The sequence below is a fragment of the Syngnathus typhle genome, linkage group LG15, assembly GCF_033458585.1.
Source record: "Syngnathus typhle isolate RoL2023-S1 ecotype Sweden linkage group LG15, RoL_Styp_1.0, whole genome shotgun sequence".
NCBI lineage: Eukaryota > Metazoa > Chordata > Actinopteri > Syngnathiformes > Syngnathidae > Syngnathus > Syngnathus typhle.
Genome location: NC_083752.1, coordinates 2,638,460 through 2,655,961, shown reverse-complemented (window position 1 = coordinate 2,655,961; position 17,502 = coordinate 2,638,460). Strand labels below are relative to the sequence as shown.

The 17,502-nt window shown below is 45.1% G+C and overlaps 2 protein-coding genes across 4 annotated transcripts; one reads left to right on the top strand and one right to left on the bottom strand.

Moving 5' to 3' along the window:
- Window positions 1-3: 3 nt before the first annotated feature.
- LOC133168206 (long-chain-fatty-acid--CoA ligase 6-like) lies at window positions 4-17,488 on the bottom strand. Of its 2 annotated transcripts, XM_061299598.1 has the most exons (23): window positions 17,158-17,488; window positions 15,183-15,392; window positions 8,856-8,976; window positions 6,287-6,507; window positions 6,095-6,209; window positions 5,949-6,013; window positions 5,519-5,620; window positions 4,999-5,098; window positions 4,707-4,885; window positions 4,470-4,502; window positions 4,201-4,252; window positions 3,963-4,036; window positions 3,809-3,886; window positions 3,257-3,391; window positions 3,047-3,181; window positions 2,866-2,961; window positions 2,624-2,696; window positions 1,888-1,976; window positions 1,565-1,681; window positions 1,346-1,489; window positions 1,166-1,267; window positions 1,021-1,092; window positions 4-868 (listed from the first exon to the last, which is right to left on the bottom strand). In XM_061299598.1, exons 3-23 carry the CDS (start codon window positions 8,899-8,901, stop codon window positions 728-730), a joined length of 2,169 nt encoding a protein of 722 aa, XP_061155582.1. In that variant the 5' UTR covers window positions 8,902-8,976; window positions 15,183-15,392; window positions 17,158-17,488; the 3' UTR covers window positions 4-727. The 2 variants fall into 2 exon arrangements, with proteins under 2 accessions (XP_061155582.1, XP_061155584.1); XM_061299600.1 differs by lacking the exon at window positions 17,158-17,488 and having other exon boundaries at window positions 15,183-15,941.
- LOC133168222 (interferon regulatory factor 1-like) lies at window positions 11,115-13,920 on the top strand. Of its 2 annotated transcripts, none has more exons than XM_061299642.1 (8): window positions 11,115-11,273; window positions 11,567-11,760; window positions 11,834-11,998; window positions 12,086-12,117; window positions 12,343-12,616; window positions 12,737-12,759; window positions 12,839-12,965; window positions 13,270-13,920. In XM_061299642.1, the coding sequence occupies exons 1-8, from the start codon at window positions 11,164-11,166 to the stop codon at window positions 13,455-13,457; spliced, it is 1,113 nt and encodes a 370-aa protein (XP_061155626.1). In that variant the 5' UTR covers window positions 11,115-11,163; the 3' UTR covers window positions 13,458-13,920. The 2 variants fall into 2 exon arrangements, with proteins under 2 accessions (XP_061155626.1, XP_061155627.1); XM_061299643.1 differs by having other exon boundaries at window positions 13,232-13,418.
- Window positions 17,489-17,502: the final 14 nt, after the last annotated feature.

The following is a 17,502-nucleotide window of genomic DNA, read 5'->3' as shown; positions in this document are numbered from 1 at the left end:
CAATTTAAAATCATTCCAGGATGTTTTTTTTTTTTTAATTCATGAACCTGGTCTCCCCTCCCTCCTGTCCCCAGTCGTCATCATTATTAGGATTATTATTACAAGGATATGCTGCTGATTCAACTGCAGAAGAAAAGAAAAATAAATACGTTTGTCCCACTACACACACACAATTAAAAGAATAAAAATGAATACAAATCCCATTCAAACTGCCAACTTGAATTGTCAATAAATAAGCTTACATCTATAGCGTAGCTGTCCTCACGTACATCACATACATCATTCGTTTCCACACTTTGGGACAAGGAGCAATCTTGAACAGCTTCTACATTACTCGTGTGTGGTTTAAAAAAAAAAAAATACAAGCTCCTGTTTAATTAAAAGTGAATGGTCAGTCTGTGTTTTCACAGCAGGGCTACTGCATGCACTGCCCCAACAAGTCCTGCTTTTACCCTCTTTGTCGTTCGTTTTGTGCAAAAACAAAAAAAAAAGGACAGGAAAGAGAAGCGTGGTGGGTGGGTGTGCCTCAAAACGGCCACCATGACTGGTAAGGCAGGAGGTATCCTTGAGTGAACCCACAAAAAAGTTCATGTTTTGGATGTTTGAATGAAAACTCTACAGCACGTCGAGGTCGATCTGGATGCACGGAGGGTGACTTTTTTTTTCTTTTCTTTTTTTTTGCTGTTTGTTCTTGAATGTGCGTTACTGTGGGTTCGGAGGTCTGCCCTCACATGGAGATGGTGCTGTAGAGCTGCTCGATCTTCTCTTTGAAGAATTCCCGCAGCTCGGGCCGCTTGGCCTTTAGCGTGGGCGTCAGCAGACCGTTCTGGATGGAGAACATCTCGCTGTGGATGTAGATGTTCTTCACCTGTTCCAAGGAAGAGGACACTTTGAGGCCACTGGCGCCATATGAACGGTCTGAATCTTCAGAGTTTCCAAAACAACTAGTAAATGCTAGGTTCGCTTGAACATACAAATCAATGACCATTCTGCGTATCCATTTAAAAAATATTCCTTCACCTGCTCAAAAGAGTGCAGAGAGCCGGCCTTGCCCAGACGCACCAGATCCTCAAGGATGGCCTTCTTAAGTTCCTATCCACACAGGCATTGCAATTCTTGAGATGGCTCAAAAATGCCACCTTGCCGTATATCTACACCTACTTACTGTGTTTTTACACAGGTCCTTGTAAGTGCCTAAGATGCCTTTCTTCTTGGCCCACGTGGGCATGACTTCCGGGTCGGGCACCACAATCCCCACCAGGCAGGACTGCGCACAGGGACCATAAATATCAAAAAGAACCGAGGGGGGACATGAACAGTCCAATAGTTGTAGAACTAGTGTGACCTGGAGGCTGTCTCCGTGCACGTAAAGCTGGGCCACGGGTTCGCTCCGGATGTAGATGTTCTCGATCTTCTCGGGAGAGATGTACTCGCCCTGCGCCAGCTTGAAGATGTGCTTCTTCCTGTCCACGATCTTCAGGGTGCCGTTCTGGAATAAAAAAAAGAAAAGGCGCCATCAATCCACCGTGAGTCTACGTAGACGATATCAATTCGCGAGACGTACGGGCAGCCATTTGCCGATGTCGCCGGTGTGGAGCCAGCCGTCCGGGTCCAGTGTCTCGGCGGTCCTCTCGGGGTCTTTGAGGTAGCCCTTGAACACATTTGGTCCCTTCACGCAAACCTGAAATACAAACAAGGAACTCATGTGAAACAGCTACAAAGGTCTGATTAGTTTTGGGGATATTTACACTCAATTGGCTGTAATTACAAAAACAATCAACGTTAATCAAAGTGCATCATCTACGAGGTACCTTCATGCTAGACACAAAATAATGTCTGCAAAAAATATATGGTAGCCTCCAAATTTTGGGGGGTTTTTACACTTACCTCACCCTCTCCTTTGGCGGCAAAGTAGTTCTTCTCCGGAACATCCACCAGCTTGATGAGGTTGCAAGGCAGCGGAGCGCCGACGTGACCTAAACGCCAAAACCAGGTCAAGAAAAAGCCTTACTCATTCGGCCAGGTAACATTTCCTGTAGTACCAGTATTGTCCAGCAGGTGGTGTTGCTAAACTACATTTTGCGACGGAGCTCAGTTGCATTTCTGGTGAAACGCAAACTTACGCGCAAACACGTGCGTCATTTGGATCCGTATTAATTCAATAGTTTAAGAAATACTACAAATATTTGTTCTTATAATAAGGGCCTACTCTGCTCATTCGGAATGGAGTAAAAATAATGCAAATAAGTGTTTGCTAATGAATCAATTTCAGGCCAAATACACATGGAATTGAATGCAACAAATATAACGTCATTCTGCGTAAATTCTGTTTCTTATCAGAGCTTTTCTTGTTTGTTTACACTTTTGAATGCAAGCTACATTTGAATCCTATTCATCAAAAACAAGTGGCCCAAAAGTGACGTGTCTTCTTTGTTATAGCATCGGTCTGTCATCATTTGTTGACTCTGTAATGCTGCCAAACCACTTTTGCCTTCTTTGGGCATGCTTGCGTGCGACCTCATTCCGACACTTGTTTATTATTCTTCCAGTGTCGTCTTTTATTGCACCCTTCTGACCTATTGGACCTCAGATAAGGATTGTTGTATAAGAAATGAGCGATCACCTGGCGTCCAGTCTCCCGGCGTGGTGAAGGTGCAGCCGGCCGTGCACTCCGTCTGCCCGTACGCTTCGTAAACCTGCAGGTATGCAGGTTGTTGCATGAAATCCTACAAAACATCTACGGCCATCTACATATATACATTTAATCGTCAGCACCTCTGACAACTATGACGCATTTTAGCATTTGTTAGATAATTATTCATTCCGATGCCTTGCATACATGAGGCGCCAATGCGTGTTTATCACCTGGCATCCTAAAGCTGCCCTGAGGAACCCCAACACAGTGGACGACGTGGGAGCTGCCCCGGTTATGATCATCCTCAGTCTGCCACCCAGGCTGGCCTGCAAAATACAAACATTGCACACACCCAGGATATTCAAGTTCTGCCAGATTGCCAGAGATGAAGGACATTTGAAATCATGTTACCTGAATCTTACTGAAGAAAATTTTGTCCCAAATACTGTCGCTGCGAATGACGCCGCTGCTGACTTCGGCGCCTTTTCGCTGGGCGGCAAAGTTGAGAAGCCAGCGCTTCAACGGGGTGTTGGCCTGGCTGAAGATCTGCAGAGCACAACAAAAATGTTTTTACTTTGTTTTTTGAAACCCGGTCGATCGCCGTGGTGCTCTAAAACGAACCTTGTCGTACATACGGTTGAGCAGGCGGGGCACCACGGGGAAAATGGTGGGCCGCAGGGCCTTCATATCATCAGGCAGCAGGCGGATGTCGCCTTGGTAGAATCCGATGCGCCCCCCGTGGCAGTAGACCACCGACTGGGAGGCCAAACAAAGAAATATAATATATTTAAAATATGCATGCATATGCACAGATGTGGATAACATGGCAAACCCATTGTTGATAATGCAGACATAAATAACATGTGGTGTTCATAATTGGAAACATGATTGTGAAAGAAAAATGTGACTCATAAAAGGACGAGTCAGGCTTTTTTTTTTTTTTTTTTTTAAGCCGAGAACAACAATTCTCTGCTCCAGACCTCGTGGCTAGACATGTGGCAACAGGCAAGCGCCCATATATGGACTTCCATCAACCCACTATTGCCGGTGGAAATACAGTTGGTGGAGGGAGCGGTGTGCGGGGGCAATAAGGCAAGCTCACAGAAGCACTTCCTCATTGTGTGCCAGGTCAGCTGAGGACATGACCGAAGTGTGTGTGTGAGAACCGCTTACCTCGATGAGCCTCTCGAACATGTGAGCCAGCGGCAGGAAGGAAATGAGGCAATCGTCCTGGTTGGGAAAAATCACTTTCTGCAGATAAGAAGAGGATGAACGGAAAAGGCTCAGAGTTCAAGTACGATGAATGCGGTTGATTTTAGTGACTCACGTCTGTCACTTTGAGAAAGCCAGAGAAATCGGCCACCACGTTCCCATGAGTGAGCATCACCCCCTTCGGGTTTCCTGAGCGGGACGAATTAAATGTGAATATTAGCCACGCTTGCAATTTGGTGTTTTAAAAAAATGCACAAATATTCCATTTCAAATTTCTGCAGGAATTTTTCTTTTTTTTTTTTTTACGTTGTTTCTTATTTCTGAGTGATGGATCATTGGTGGTTGCGGATCACCTGTTGTTCCACTGGTGAAGCACACAATAGAAAGGTCCTGTGGTGAGGGCGGCTGTGCGGGGGGGGGGGGGGGGAAATCAGTCACGTCATCATAATTACGTCTCCACCGTAGTCGTATAATTATACCAAATTATTCATAAAAAAATCAACAATTAGGATCTCAATAAATAAACACACAAGGCAAATAAGGAGACTTGTATTGTGATCTTGTAACTCATTAGATTGTGCGCCTGATGAAGTAGTCATCGAGATGAAACAAACATACTTACTAAAGGTTTTCGATGGTTATCTCTGCCCAGCGCCTGAGGGACAAACATGCAGACATAAGAAGCGACAAACCGGTTTGTTGTTTTGACTAAGCTGATGATGTTAAAGCCGTAGCGCAACAAAAACACTTTGATGTCACGCAAGTTTTCTTCTTGGTCACGCAGTGGACGTCATCCTTTGTTAGGCGTCAAACTTGCAACCTGACAGATGCTAACGTTGGGGTGGCGGCCATGTGCTACCTCCACTTCCAGCATGGCTTGCACGTGCACACCGCAGCCGCGTCCGCGCTCAACCAGGACGGCGTCCAGGGCATCCATGAGAATGATGCGGCGCAAGGCCGGCGTTTCCGCGCGCTCCACGTTGGCTAGCAGCACTTGAGCTTTGTCCACCTTGTCACAGATCACCGTGGAGATGTCGGCTGCAGGGACAGAAACGGCACGCTTACGTACTGCCCATATCTGCAATTATAGTTTCAATAGGGTCTCACACAATATCCGAAATGTAATTAGCAGTGGCTAACCAGCCTCTTACCCGTGTTGATGATGAAACGTATAGCGTCAGGACCCAGCGTGTCATAAAGGGGCACCACCACCATGGAGTACGTGTAGCACGCAAGCTCCGAGATGATCCACTGCGTTACAAAATATCTGACATTGTTTGGTTTGTCAACAGTATGATCATATTTTAATCTAGTTTTTTTTATTATTATTATTATTACACCGATTCTAATCTCTCTTGGGAAAATAGCACTAACATGCTAACAAGTGACTGTTTACATGAGCTTTTGTAAGGTGTTGAGCAAAATTGAACTCAATAAAAACTCCCATTGTTCATTGGAATCTAATGAGTCAGTCCAACTTGACAGGTTACGTTCCATGTTTGCTTTCATACGGTTTGTTAAGATGAGCGCAACATGATTGTTTGGATTAGTTTGTCAAAGACACAGAGACAACAGGGATTTGTCCTCAATGAATGCAATAAGGCTATTCTATTCCTAAAGCGCAATTTTATATCTTGGGGCTTTACGGCTAAGTGCAAAGGGAAGGATAACCTCAGGCCGGTTCTGAGCAAAGACCCCGATGAACTGGTCTGGACTGGCCTTGCATCCCTGGTGTAGCAGGCCCGATCCCAGATGCTCGGCCCGGGACGTGACCTGCGGGGTGGCGGCAACACAATGACAATACGGAAAGGCCATTGTGACACACATGTAGCAAAGCCGCAGCGAGCTCACACATTCACCCTCGCATCACTCTTCGGATGACTTTGGTCTGACTGGAAGCGACATGACTTCTGATAATAATCTTAAAAAAATTAAAAGTGCAAGAGGACCTTCTAACTTGCAGCCAGAACATGTGTTTACATAATTCTGCAGCAGGTTTTTTTCTTTTTTAAAACCTGGGCCACATGCATTGACTAAATGTAAAATAATTTGCGATTCAATTTATAAATGATCGTCCGGAAATGTCGGACTTCTATCCCACCTCTTTGTAGGACAGCCATTTGTAAGGCTGGTTGGGGAGTCGAGAGCCCAGGCAAGGCCCGTCGCCTGTGAGAAAGGAGACGGCGACCGTCACCACAGCAACAATACACGGCGTCAATTTGAGCGACCCCGTCCGTCCTTGTGTACCTGATATATGAAGGCCTCGCTGGAAGACCTCGTACATTGTCCTCGCGTCGTCGTGGTAATGAGTCAGCAGCTCGGAAGCGTCACCCATCATGGACCTACGACCGCCATCTTGGCGCTTCATAAAAAGACGCATGGAAGCAAACCGATAAAGCTCTCGTCCTGCGCTTTCCTCTCATCCGCCGAGAGTCTTACCGGCACCTCCTCGGACTGGTGCAAGAGATCGCATGGCGGTTTGATGGGGCGAGGCCTGGTGGCCAGCCAGTAGGCCAGCACAGCGGCGAGAGCGCCGATTCCCAACAGCGTGGATGTGGGCAGCGAGCTGAAGAAGTGGCCCAGCTCCGCCATGTCCGGCACCCTCAGACCACTTAGCATCTCCTGGCCCTGCATCTTCTCCATCAGCGTCGAACTCAGCTCTGTGGGACGACGGCTGAATCGTCAAGGCTACGGAGCGGCCACCGTGTTGCGTTCAGGGTCTAAGCCGGTGCCATTGTCAAGTCCAATCGAGAACCAGTTTTCAGTAACGACAAATCCCGACCGGATTAATCGACGTCGGAGAATGGTGGCAGTCAAAGATTAGAAAACTCTTCGGCAAATCTAAATATAAACCTGCACGCGTTGCGTTCAAGATCCCACAAAGGAGCACGACGCGAACTTTTGGGGGTTTACTCAGCTGATATCAAACTAAATGTCCTGTAGTGACTTCACTGGCTCCCTGCAGAGGTTGTGGAGTTCTCAAACATCTCCCGCTAAAACGTTTGTTGCTACAGCTGCCACCAACACAGCACGGACTCAACACCGGCGACCTCTTGGGAATAATCTCAATGGTTCCTAATGAACGGCCATGTTGGAATAGAACTGTGTTGTGTTCAGGGACCTCTTGTTCTTGAGCGAGTTCATTTTGGACCCAGGTCCTGAAAAGTCCGCCCTATCAGGCCATCTAAAGGCTGTAGCGGGTGATTAGCGTCCATCTTGAGGATGTCAGAGCCGATTAGAGCTGAGACGGACGGACGCCTCTGACCTGGATCTCTCTCTCATTCTCTTTCTGTCACTCTTTAGCTCGCTTTATCGCCACTTGACAGCGTTGCGAACAGATGTCAGGCTTTTAAAAAGCACCCTGTGACGTCATCACTAGCAGGCGTGTCATTTCTTGTTGGCGCCACGTGCTCAGGCGTCGGTCCTTCTAACGACTGCTGCCGCGAGCAGTCGTTGAGCTTGAAGGAACTTTTTTTTTTTAATTCCAGAGGAATGACATCTTTAATTGCATATTTTGGAGATCTCTTGGGAACAATCGAAATGGTTCCTAATGAGGAGTTGAATGTAACGCTACTTGGCATTGAAACGCGAAAGAGGAAGTCAAAAGACACTCTCGCTGCTAACGGTGAGATTAACTGCCAAGCATGTGAGATGTCACACCACTTCATTTGGCTCCTCCCCCTTTTAACACAAAACCATCAACCCCATAGGCAACAACAACAAAAGTGGCGCATACAAAAGCATGTGCGTGACCTTCAAAACAACCTCCTGCCCATTTGACTACACTTCCGTTTATGGTCGGCGGGTTAATTGCAAACTCAGGTAATTGAACCCCCCCTCACAATAAAAAGACAATTAATAATGCTAAAAGTATTTTTTTTTTCCGAATATCTCAAACACACCGCAGAGGTACAAGCCTGATTCAGCATTTACCGCCCGGGCAGCCATTACATTCTGCTCTACCACGAGGGGATGAATGCTGAGGAAGCACTTAAGAGCAAAGGCACTGCAAGACCAAATTTCAAGGAAGAAGAAGACGAGGAAGAAGACTTTTTGGATACGCTATTTATATGCCTTGCTGCCCCATGTTAATCGTCTTTTGTTTTATGCGGCCATTTCTTGTTAAGTTCTGCAAAGTTGGATTCCTATTTGTTGACAACCAGAGAAAATAGTTTTTAACAGCCTAAAGAAGCTTTAGGACATCTTTAATTAAAATTTAAAGAAAAGGAGTACGGTTACATGGATTGTGCTAAGATAAGTAGCATGCATTTTTAATGACGGACAGCAGCGGCCAGGTGATGAGACGGGACGCTGGGACAGGTGTTGCGTCATTTTAGGCTAGTCCTATTTTTCTTTTTAGTACTGTTACATTTTCTTTAAAAAAAAAAAATCAAACGAAAATACCTTACGTATCACCTATGTATTTCGAAGTTAATCTTTAGTCATTCCTAAATAAATGAACAATTAGAACTGAAATAACAAGCGTCTCCTTTCCTCTCTCCCCATTGGCACCCTCTCCTCTTTTTTCAGCACCACCTCTCGCGTGGACAGCTCACGTTGTGACGTCCAATCAGCATCGACCTCGACGTCAAACACCCCTCCACCCCGACTTGCCCCCCCCCCCCGCCATCTCCATGAAGCATGGTGGAGGACATTAAAACGGGACGAATAACCTCATTCGTGTATTTCTATCCATGCGCGGATGCAGCCATCCATTTCTAGAGAACAAAAAAGCATGAATGGCCTATGATGACGTAGGCACTCGATTGTCCTAGCATCGCCATTAGCTTAGCATCTCACCATAAATCCGTCCTATATAGCATCCTATTTGGGCCTTTGAGTTCAAAATAAATGAAGAACCAATGGAATTAAATGCAAAAAGACAATGCATGACGCAAAAGGTCGGCCTTGTGCGTCACCCTGCGCGCCCTCCCCTTAAAAAACGCATGAAGGTGAACGATGAGGACAAATTGTGATTGTTGGTATTCATGATAATGATAAGACTTACCCAAGAGGATCCACAGCGAGCCGGACACCAGCACGAAGGCGAGCATGTCTGTCTCATGTGGACGTGGTGTTTGGGGGGGTCCCGGGTGCAGCGGCCGTGGACTGGACTGGATGCTTGCTTGCTGCAAAGAGGCACCGGCAATCTGGAGATTAGGGTGGGAGGGGGAGGCGGGATGGGGGGGGGGGGTGGTGGAGTCAAGGCAATGCAGTGCAGCCTATCTCTTCTATATCAAAACCATATTGAATGGAATAGACGTGTTAGGTTTGACGAACAATAAGCATCATTTGGTGTTGGAAGCGTTTATCTGGAGTGAGTAAAAAATTGGGAGAGCGCGATGGAGGAGGTGCTGATATGGGGCAACGTTGCGTCACGGTCAGCAAGCCGCGCCCACTGAACTAAAGTAACCTCTTCAGGTGGGCTGATGGATATAGAGGAGATGGCAAGCCAGAGGAGGATGTAGATGTAAAAAAATGGATCTGCTTTCTATATGTTCTATGTTTTACCCCGAGAAAAAAAAAATCACATTTTGTAATAAATAAAACAGCGCATGTTTTGTCTATTGAATATAATCTTTTCTGGGAATAAAAAAATGTTTTATTCCCAGGAATTAAACCTGTTTTATTTATTTGGGATTAGGGTTAGGGTTAAAATAAATAAAATGAATAAAATAGTGTGGTAATCAATTAACTATCGAATGATTGTTTTCAACCATAAATAAATGAATACATTTAATTATATTATATTTTCTTTGCATCGAAGATCTCATAAAATGTTACTTTGCTTATGTGTCAGTGAAATTATATGCATATTGCACAGTACACACACATCACTCACACATAAACACACTTTTTTTTCTGGAAAGTCACCTGACTTCCATCTCTTCTTTATTCTGCCTCTGCCCCCCCCCCCCCCCCCTCACACACACACACAAACGCCAACAAAGTGGGAAAAACCGGGGGATGATGTCAGGACATGGAAAAGTACGTGGAACTCCCACCAACCCACATGGGCATAGGAGCGGACGAGACTTGACCATCCTACCGGGAAGTCCCTAAAGAACCGAGTCAAGTGCGCGCGCGCCACTCTTGTGAAGCGCGTCAACAGCGCCTCTATCAGTTGCTGACGTCACCACGCCAGCAAGCGCGCAACGCAGGTCCCTCAAAACGACTCATCCGCGCCCTCCAGTGGCTTTAGAAATAACTACACCATTTCGGCGAAAAGCGCTCGGCTTCCACCTCACTTCGCCAGACTTGTTTATGCCAAAAGGAAGCTGATAATGATCATGACCATGCCGACAATTATGATAAGTAACCGACTTTCATGCAGATGATACACCCAATTGAAACTCGAAGCATATATATATATATATATATATATATATAGTGCGCGTGTGTATTTCTTTTTAAAGAAAGTCTTGCTTCGAGTTTCAATTGGGTGTATCACCTGCATGAAAGTAGGCTACTTAGTAGGCTACTTAGTAGGCTACTTATATATATATATATATGTGTGTGTGTGTGTGTGTGTGTGCGTATGGCGGCATTTTGGGGTAGAATAGATTTTAGACCGATTTTAGAATGATTACACTGAAAGCACAATTTATGAATCAAAATGTACCTAATGGAGTGGCCCCAATTTCGCACGCGACCTGTCATAAGAATGCTGCACACAACTCTTACCTGTGTTAATAACACACGCTAACAATTAAAAATAATAAACCTTCACATAGGGCAACCACGCCTGGCCCTGGCATGGACTTCCTCGTCTCTTCAATCACGTGACTTCAGTGAAACGACAGAGCGCTGAACGAGTGGGTCGCTAGTGCGCATGTGTATTGGCGCTGCAAAAAGTGCTCATGCCCGATGAAACTCATGCGCGTGAAAATAGAAATTACTGCACAAAAAAGGATGAATCGTTGCAGGATCACTGGAGAGTTCTTCGTTTGGCACGTTTGGGTGGATTCACACTTGAATAAAGACTTTAGTTATATCAAAATACGAGTAAAGTTGGGTTTAAGACCTCAAACAACACTAATGACGGTTCAAATTTGTCTTTTTTTTTTGTAGCTGATTCATTCGTTTAAGACACACCGCTGATTTCTAACACCAAGCCTGCGAATAGGGTGAAAACATTCACTTTTTTCACGCGTTTTATGTCATAAACGCGATGTAACGTAGTAATTTTCTTGCAACGAGGTGGACACTTTTTGCAGCGTCCTCTCACTCGGTCACGCGGGGATTCCCAGCCTCCGAGAAGACCTATAAAAGGGGAGCAGCTCGCTCTTGCTGGAGTCACTGCTTTTACACTCTAAATGAGAAGAACAAGAAAGTACAGGAGAAAAAACCTCAAGAGGAAAATTAAGAAAACACTTTTCCAATTGGGATTATATTTTCCGTTTTTTCCGTCTTCACAAGAGAGCTTGTAAGTGGACACGCAGCATTATATTGAATTGATTCTTATTTATATGCATTTAAAAAAAAAAAAAAAAAAGGTGAATGCACCCTCTTCGCGCACTTTAAAGTGTTTACAATGTGCCGCTTAGATGAAATAAAGTCGAAACGAGCGCTATCTGATCTGTTGTGCACGTCGTGGCCGTGACCTCCCGGTGCACTCTCACAATGCCGAGCGAGCCACAAGTGGATGTGGGGATCTCGCCGCTGTCTGTTTCTAATAGAAATACAAATTGAAATCCCTCTTCTGGGTGTTTTTTCTAGCTTCAACATGCCGGTGTCTAGAATGAAGATGCGGCCGTGGCTGGAGAAAATGATCGAGTCTAGAAGCATCGCAGGTCTGGCCTGGCTTGATGAGGAGAAGAGCATGTTCTCCATTCCTTGGAAGCACGCAGCTCGCCACGGCTGGGACAAGGACAAGGACGCTAGCCTGTTTAAGAAGTGGGCCATCCACACAGGTGAGCCGAGACCCGCCGCCACACGTGGAACGTCACGTCGGACGGACCGTGGCTAAAAAAAACTCCTTTGCAGGGAAATACATTGAGGGTAGCACCGAGGGCGACGCCAAGACCTGGAAAGCCAACTTCCGTTGCGCCATGAACTCGTTGCCTGACGTTGAGGAGGTGAAGAACAAGAGCATCAATAAGGGCCATTTGGCCATGCGAGTCTTCCGGATGCTTCCCCCGAAACAGAAAGGTGGGTCCGTTTGACAGCAAACCCCCTCAGCCCGCTTTTCCGACTGAGCCGGAATTAAAATGTCAACTCTTTTTGTTCCCCTTGCAGCCAAACAACACAAAGCAAAGTCCAAGAAGCAGGTAAATGCTCTCTCCAACTCAGTCATATTTTATAACACGCAAGCAAACACTGTTGCATTGCCCTCAGTTTCTCCTTTTCAATGCCACACCTTTTTGATTCAAGGTCCAAATTGCCCATGAGACCACAACCTAGTTCTAGCTAGCACAGACCTACCCAAGTTCCAGATCAGAATAGGGTCCAAGTTAGTTGCAGACTTGGATCTCACCCCAGACTCCTTCTCGCAGGTCAAAATGGCGGCAGAGGACACAGACTACAGCGATACCCAGTCGCCGCCCGACTTGTCTCGGCTGCACGACGACCTCGAGTTCCCTCAGGAGAACATAGTGGACAGCACAATGTGCACGGACTCGCAAGGCGACGAGTCGCGCACAAGGAGTCCGTCGGACGACCCGCAGCCATGGAGGACTTCCTTTAATGATATTTCTTCGTATGGACTGGGGAGCGACCTGTCCATCAGCTTCGAAAACCGATTCCAAGTTTCGCCCGAGCGTAGCCCTGGTAAGACCTCAGTATTGTTGTGGCTTTTGGTTCTAGTTTTGGCCAGTGTGTTAAAAAGTAGAAGTGTATTCTCATTGCATCTTCTCTTTTTCTCTCTCTTCCGTTCCGCTCGTCCTGCAGAGTTTGAACACGACATCGTGGAGGTGAGCAACATTTCATCAAACGTTGTCCAGCCACAAATAAACAATGCAAGAATACTAAACTCCATCTTTTTGTCTTTAGATTTGCCAACAACTGGAAAGAGACGCACAATTCCTCAAGAACAGTTGCTCAAGAACAATTCCTCAAGACAGCAAGCCACTCCTGAGCCCGTGCACCAGTCCGGGAAGCCAGTGGAGCGAGTCTTCAGGTAAACAGAGCTTGCCAGCCCTATTCTTTTCCTACATGCATTCAGAGATTCACTCCAGTGTCCAGATTTTTTTGGGATGAGGAGCTGCTGTTGGCCACGGCTCACACTCACACTCTACCAGGTTGCGCTATTCTCATTATGCGGGTGAATCGGGCTTCACTAGATTGAATGAAACCAGCATTGTGGTCCTCGAGGGGGTTTACTTTAGAAATTCTAGTCTCTGCGGCTCTGAGGTCGACATTTGTGGTTGTAATGTGTCCTTCAAGGTCCTGACTGTGCGCCCCGCTCCCTCTTGTTTGAACAGCCGACGACGTAGACGAACAGTCGCTGCACCCTCAGTACATCACGCTCAACTCAGACTTCAACATGCCGCCGCTGGCGACGGATGAGTCCTGGAGCGACTTCGGTGGCCCGAGATTCGGCAGCTTCCATTATGGACTGAACGATGGTCATTCATTGGACTTTATAAGCCTCTCGCCGTTAATGATGTGATCACCCCTCATCCTTCGCTGACTCTTGCCCACTGGTGTGCACTCAGGAATTGTTTTGTAAAATATAGAATTTTAGGCCTACAGCATCTCCGGTGGCCAAAAAATTTCGCCTTCTCCTTCTCCTTGTTCCTGACACACACAGCTCTTTGGTTTTCAAACTGGTTGCAGCTATAACGATTATTGTCATGGGCAACGTCTGAAGGAATTTTGACATGAAGGGACTACTACTTTCATTCCATCTCTGTTTCTGAGCGAGGAGTCCATCCATCCATCCATCCATCCATCCATCCATCCATCCATCCATCCGCAGAGCAGTTTTCTCTCAATTTTACAGGGGACAAAAATGTCATCTATTTTGTTGGGAGCATGATAACCAAGCATTTACCCTCAGCCCAACAATCCCAAACACTTGTACATGTAAATATTTGTTTGTTGTATTTTTTCTAATAAAAACAAAAACCGTATGGAGTGCATTTTTACCATTTATTTATAAAAAGAATGGAAAGATATGCTTTAGAAAGAGTGGAAAGCCAAAATGAACAGTCATTTTATTCGCCGCCGAATTGCACTTGCAACTAACAATTATTTTAATAATTGAATAACCAGTAGATTTATTTTATTTCTTATTAATAGGAGAAATCTTCTTATTAACAGAAGTGACTTAACATCATAATAATGTACAGTATATATTTCATTCATAATCCATAATACTTTTTTAAAATTATAACTTTTTTTTTGTCCAATATTGTTGTGAACTGTAAACTCCATTACTGCCCTAATTGGGTGACTAATTAGTGTACATGCATTTACAAGTCTAAAAAGAGAGAAGTGACAAAGAAGAGCAACGTTTTTGGTGCTTTCCACACAGAACTGTAAACATGATCACAGCAGACCGCTTCTCTCTTTTTTCTAAACTATTGTGAAATGTTTGAATTCCAGTGCAAAAAAAAAGAAAAAAAGAAATCCCCCTCCTCCCACTCCCACTCCCACTCAACATAGTCCTGGCATTTCCTGGTGTATATTCAACAAGTTGATCTGATAATGCTAACCATGTAAGATTTTATCCCAGTTTATAAGAACTTTGTTCCGGATGTATTCCAGAATAAGACCAAAACATGTTTTACAGTCTCCCGTCTATAGATTTTTTTCCCCAATTTTAGTATTTTTTTGTGTTAGTATTCATTACATACAATAACTTTGGCTGTCCAATATCAAAGCCTCAGCTACTTACAAAAATAAATACACAACTCTGAATTGGATTGAATGTCAATTCATTAAAGGGCCAAGTATTTCTAATGTGTTAGCATTAGCATAAAGGTAGTGGACAAAAGTGTTTTGTCATCATAATAAACGGAAGTAGGGTCACCCATATCTCAAGGCTCCACTTTCCTTTCAAATTGGCAACAAGGCAACCTTGTGTGCTGCAATGTTTTCTTTTCAAGAATTCTCAACATTGGTCATTTGTCCTCCTTTGCAGGACATAAAGGCTGCAAACATGTCGACACGTGTTTTGCTAATGCCAAAAACGATTGTCACTTGACTTTAACAGAATCTGCATGGAATTCTTAGTTTAAAAATGGTTGAATGGGTAGAAACTTTAGGCCTTGGATGAGTTCCAGTGGAAAACTACACCAGCGAGAATCCTGGCATAATTTGGCCCACTTTAGTAACGGCTGCGTTGAGGGCAGTCACACCCAAACTTTTTATAAAGACCAAAGAAGAGTACCTGCGGGCGATCAGGTGTTGACGCTTTTTAAATAGCAACACGCTCAGCGCTGGTGCCGCCAACGTTTGACGAGGGAGCGTCTTGACGCTACGTGGGTATGAGTGCTGAGCACGCTCACGTGCTTTACAGGAAAACGTCAAAGCCGTCGTGGAAAAAGACACGCTCCCCCCCTGGCCAGGATGCACCTCCCATGGGAAAACCACCCTGCACCTACAACAAAACAAAAACAGACGTGCAGTTTATCGATTGACACTTTCCATCTGTTTATTCATGAACATGACATTATGAGAGAAATCAAATGCATGTTTATACAGTGGATAGAGTGAGAGAGAGAGGGAGAGAGAGAGGGAAAGGGAAAGGAAGGAGGAGTGACAGAAAGTCAGGTGGTTTAGCAGAACAGCCCGAGCAGGCGCATAGGACAGGAAAGATGGGAGGCAGCTCACACATGCAATCGTGTGGGGTTGCATAGAAATATAAAAAAAACAACCGCTTGGGGTTTTTTCTTCTGTTATTTGCTTCCTTCCGGAGGGGGTGAGCCTGTCTTGGTGTATCATTGCTTACAAATATGAAGAGAAAGTTTAAGCGGCTCCTGGCTGGTTGGCTTAGCTTGGAGAATGCTTGACTGTTAACTCAGGAATGCCTACGTCAACGTAAATGATCGGTTCAGTAGAAGGGAGTGAGAAAAAAACAAAAAAAACATAACGGCTTTGTTTTGGATTACGTTTGTGCATCTAATTGTACGGATGTCACTGCGGTCATTCCAGGAAGTAAACGGTTCGCACAGTTGACAGCCATCACAACGCACACGCACAGACACGCGCGCACTCCCACACAATAATGCAGGGGGCGGACATCCGACGCCCCCCCCCCCCCCCCCACACACACACACAATAAAGTCTGTGTTAACTACAGTAAACGTCAACTGGGAGTGGCAATAAAAACCTTGAAGCCTCTTTTTTGAGGAGTTGGGGGGAGGGGTCAGGAGGGGGTCATATCCGGGCCTGCAAACCTGTTTGAGGCACGACATAGGATTCGGAATGGAAGTTTCAACAAAATGTTTTTTCTTAGAAGACGGATTGCAACCTGAAGAACCAGTTCACCTGCGCCACTTCTAAAAAATATTTTTAGCATGCCATTATTCAACAATGATCATATCTAAAGAAAAGCATCGTGCAAGGTTCAGGCTGCATGCTGTCTGGTTTAGGAGAAGTCACATGACTTACGAGAGACAACAACTCTATTGGCCAGCAGGGGCGCCTGGCTGCAGGATTGCCAAAACCATTTCCAAAGAAATGCTCCCCTACTCGGGAAATCGGCTCAGATTTGCCACCAAGTTGGTTTTTATTTATCCTGGCTTTAGACTCAACAAAGCTTGTTAAGCCATTCAATTCGTTTCATAGTATGGTCTTTACAAAGGCTGAGATTTTGTATTAGTTGTCGTTTGACATTATTGGGACAATGTTTATTATTTTAATCTAGCATACGGGCCACATTCGCCAGCAGCCTTCTCGCCTGAATGACGTCTGGGAACGTTTGCGTGACCAAATTGAGCCGGAAATTAAAAACGTGAAAAATAAATTGTTTTGTTTACATTTGACAGCCTTTGAGAATTGCTTCAACACGCTTCCTGTAGGACTAGTCGTGTTAAACAAAATGTGGAATTAAGTGTGCCGTACTTGACGAAATAAACCAAATCAAATCAAGATTCAGAGCGCTCACAATGAGTTACATCATCACGGGAGGTCATGAACGAAACTTATTCTCATTCCTTTTGGATTAGCTAGGGCGGACGTTATCTTTTCCCCGTACTCTGGCGCCATCTAACGGTTATTCAGATTACGGCAATTTAACAAGTGAACGGGCAAGCAAAAACGGGCAGATTGATTGATAACAGTGTTGCACTGTTCCACACTCCCACATAAATAAACACTTTGGTTTTAACGTCATGTCGAAATTAATGAGTGGAAGAACTCACCTGGTCACGTGCTCAAAATGTAGGTTTAAAAAAATAGCAATAAATATTTTAACTAAGACTGCCGGATGTGCACTCAAACATGGACGTGTCACACCCTCAACTTGCCAGCAAACGTGATGAAATGAATATTTGCCCAAAGGTGTGCTGGAAGTCCATTTTGTTAAAAAAAAAAAAAAAGCTTATAAAACCCAAATCGGCGTGTTTTGGGTCTGGCATGTCAAGCTACCATTGATGGCCAATATAACCCACAATTCATTGGGGGTTTGCCCAAATCCGCAGGAAACTAAGGGCGATCGGTAAAATTCTCATTTCCGACTTGATCCACTGGAGGGCACGCTAGCGCAC

What these genes read in the sequence shown, in the direction of transcription:
- LOC133168206 (XM_061299598.1), bottom strand. Translation starts at nt 8,901, where the DNA reads ATGCTCGCCTTCGTGCTGGTGTCCGGCTCGCTGTGGATCCTCTTGG. An exon ending in AAGCCATGCTGGAAGTGGAG is followed by an intron (nt 4,503 to 4,706) that starts GTAGCACATGGC and finishes TTTGTCCCTCAG; the next exon opens with GCGCTGGGCAGAGATAACCA. An exon ending in TTTTCTTCAGTAAGATTCAG is followed by an intron (nt 2,962 to 3,046) that starts GTAACATGATTT and finishes TGTATTTTGCAG; the next exon opens with GCCAGCCTGGGTGGCAGACT.
- LOC133168222 (XM_061299642.1), top strand. Translation starts at nt 11,164, where the DNA reads ATGAGAAGAACAAGAAAGTACAGGAGAAAAAACCTCAAGAGGAAAATT. An exon ending in CCGTCTTCACAAGAGAGCTT is followed by an intron (nt 11,274 to 11,566) that starts GTAAGTGGACAC and finishes TGTTTTTTCTAG; the next exon opens with CTTCAACATGCCGGTGTCTA. An exon ending in GAAGTGGGCCATCCACACAG is followed by an intron (nt 11,761 to 11,833) that starts GTGAGCCGAGAC and finishes ACTCCTTTGCAG; the next exon opens with GGAAATACATTGAGGGTAGC.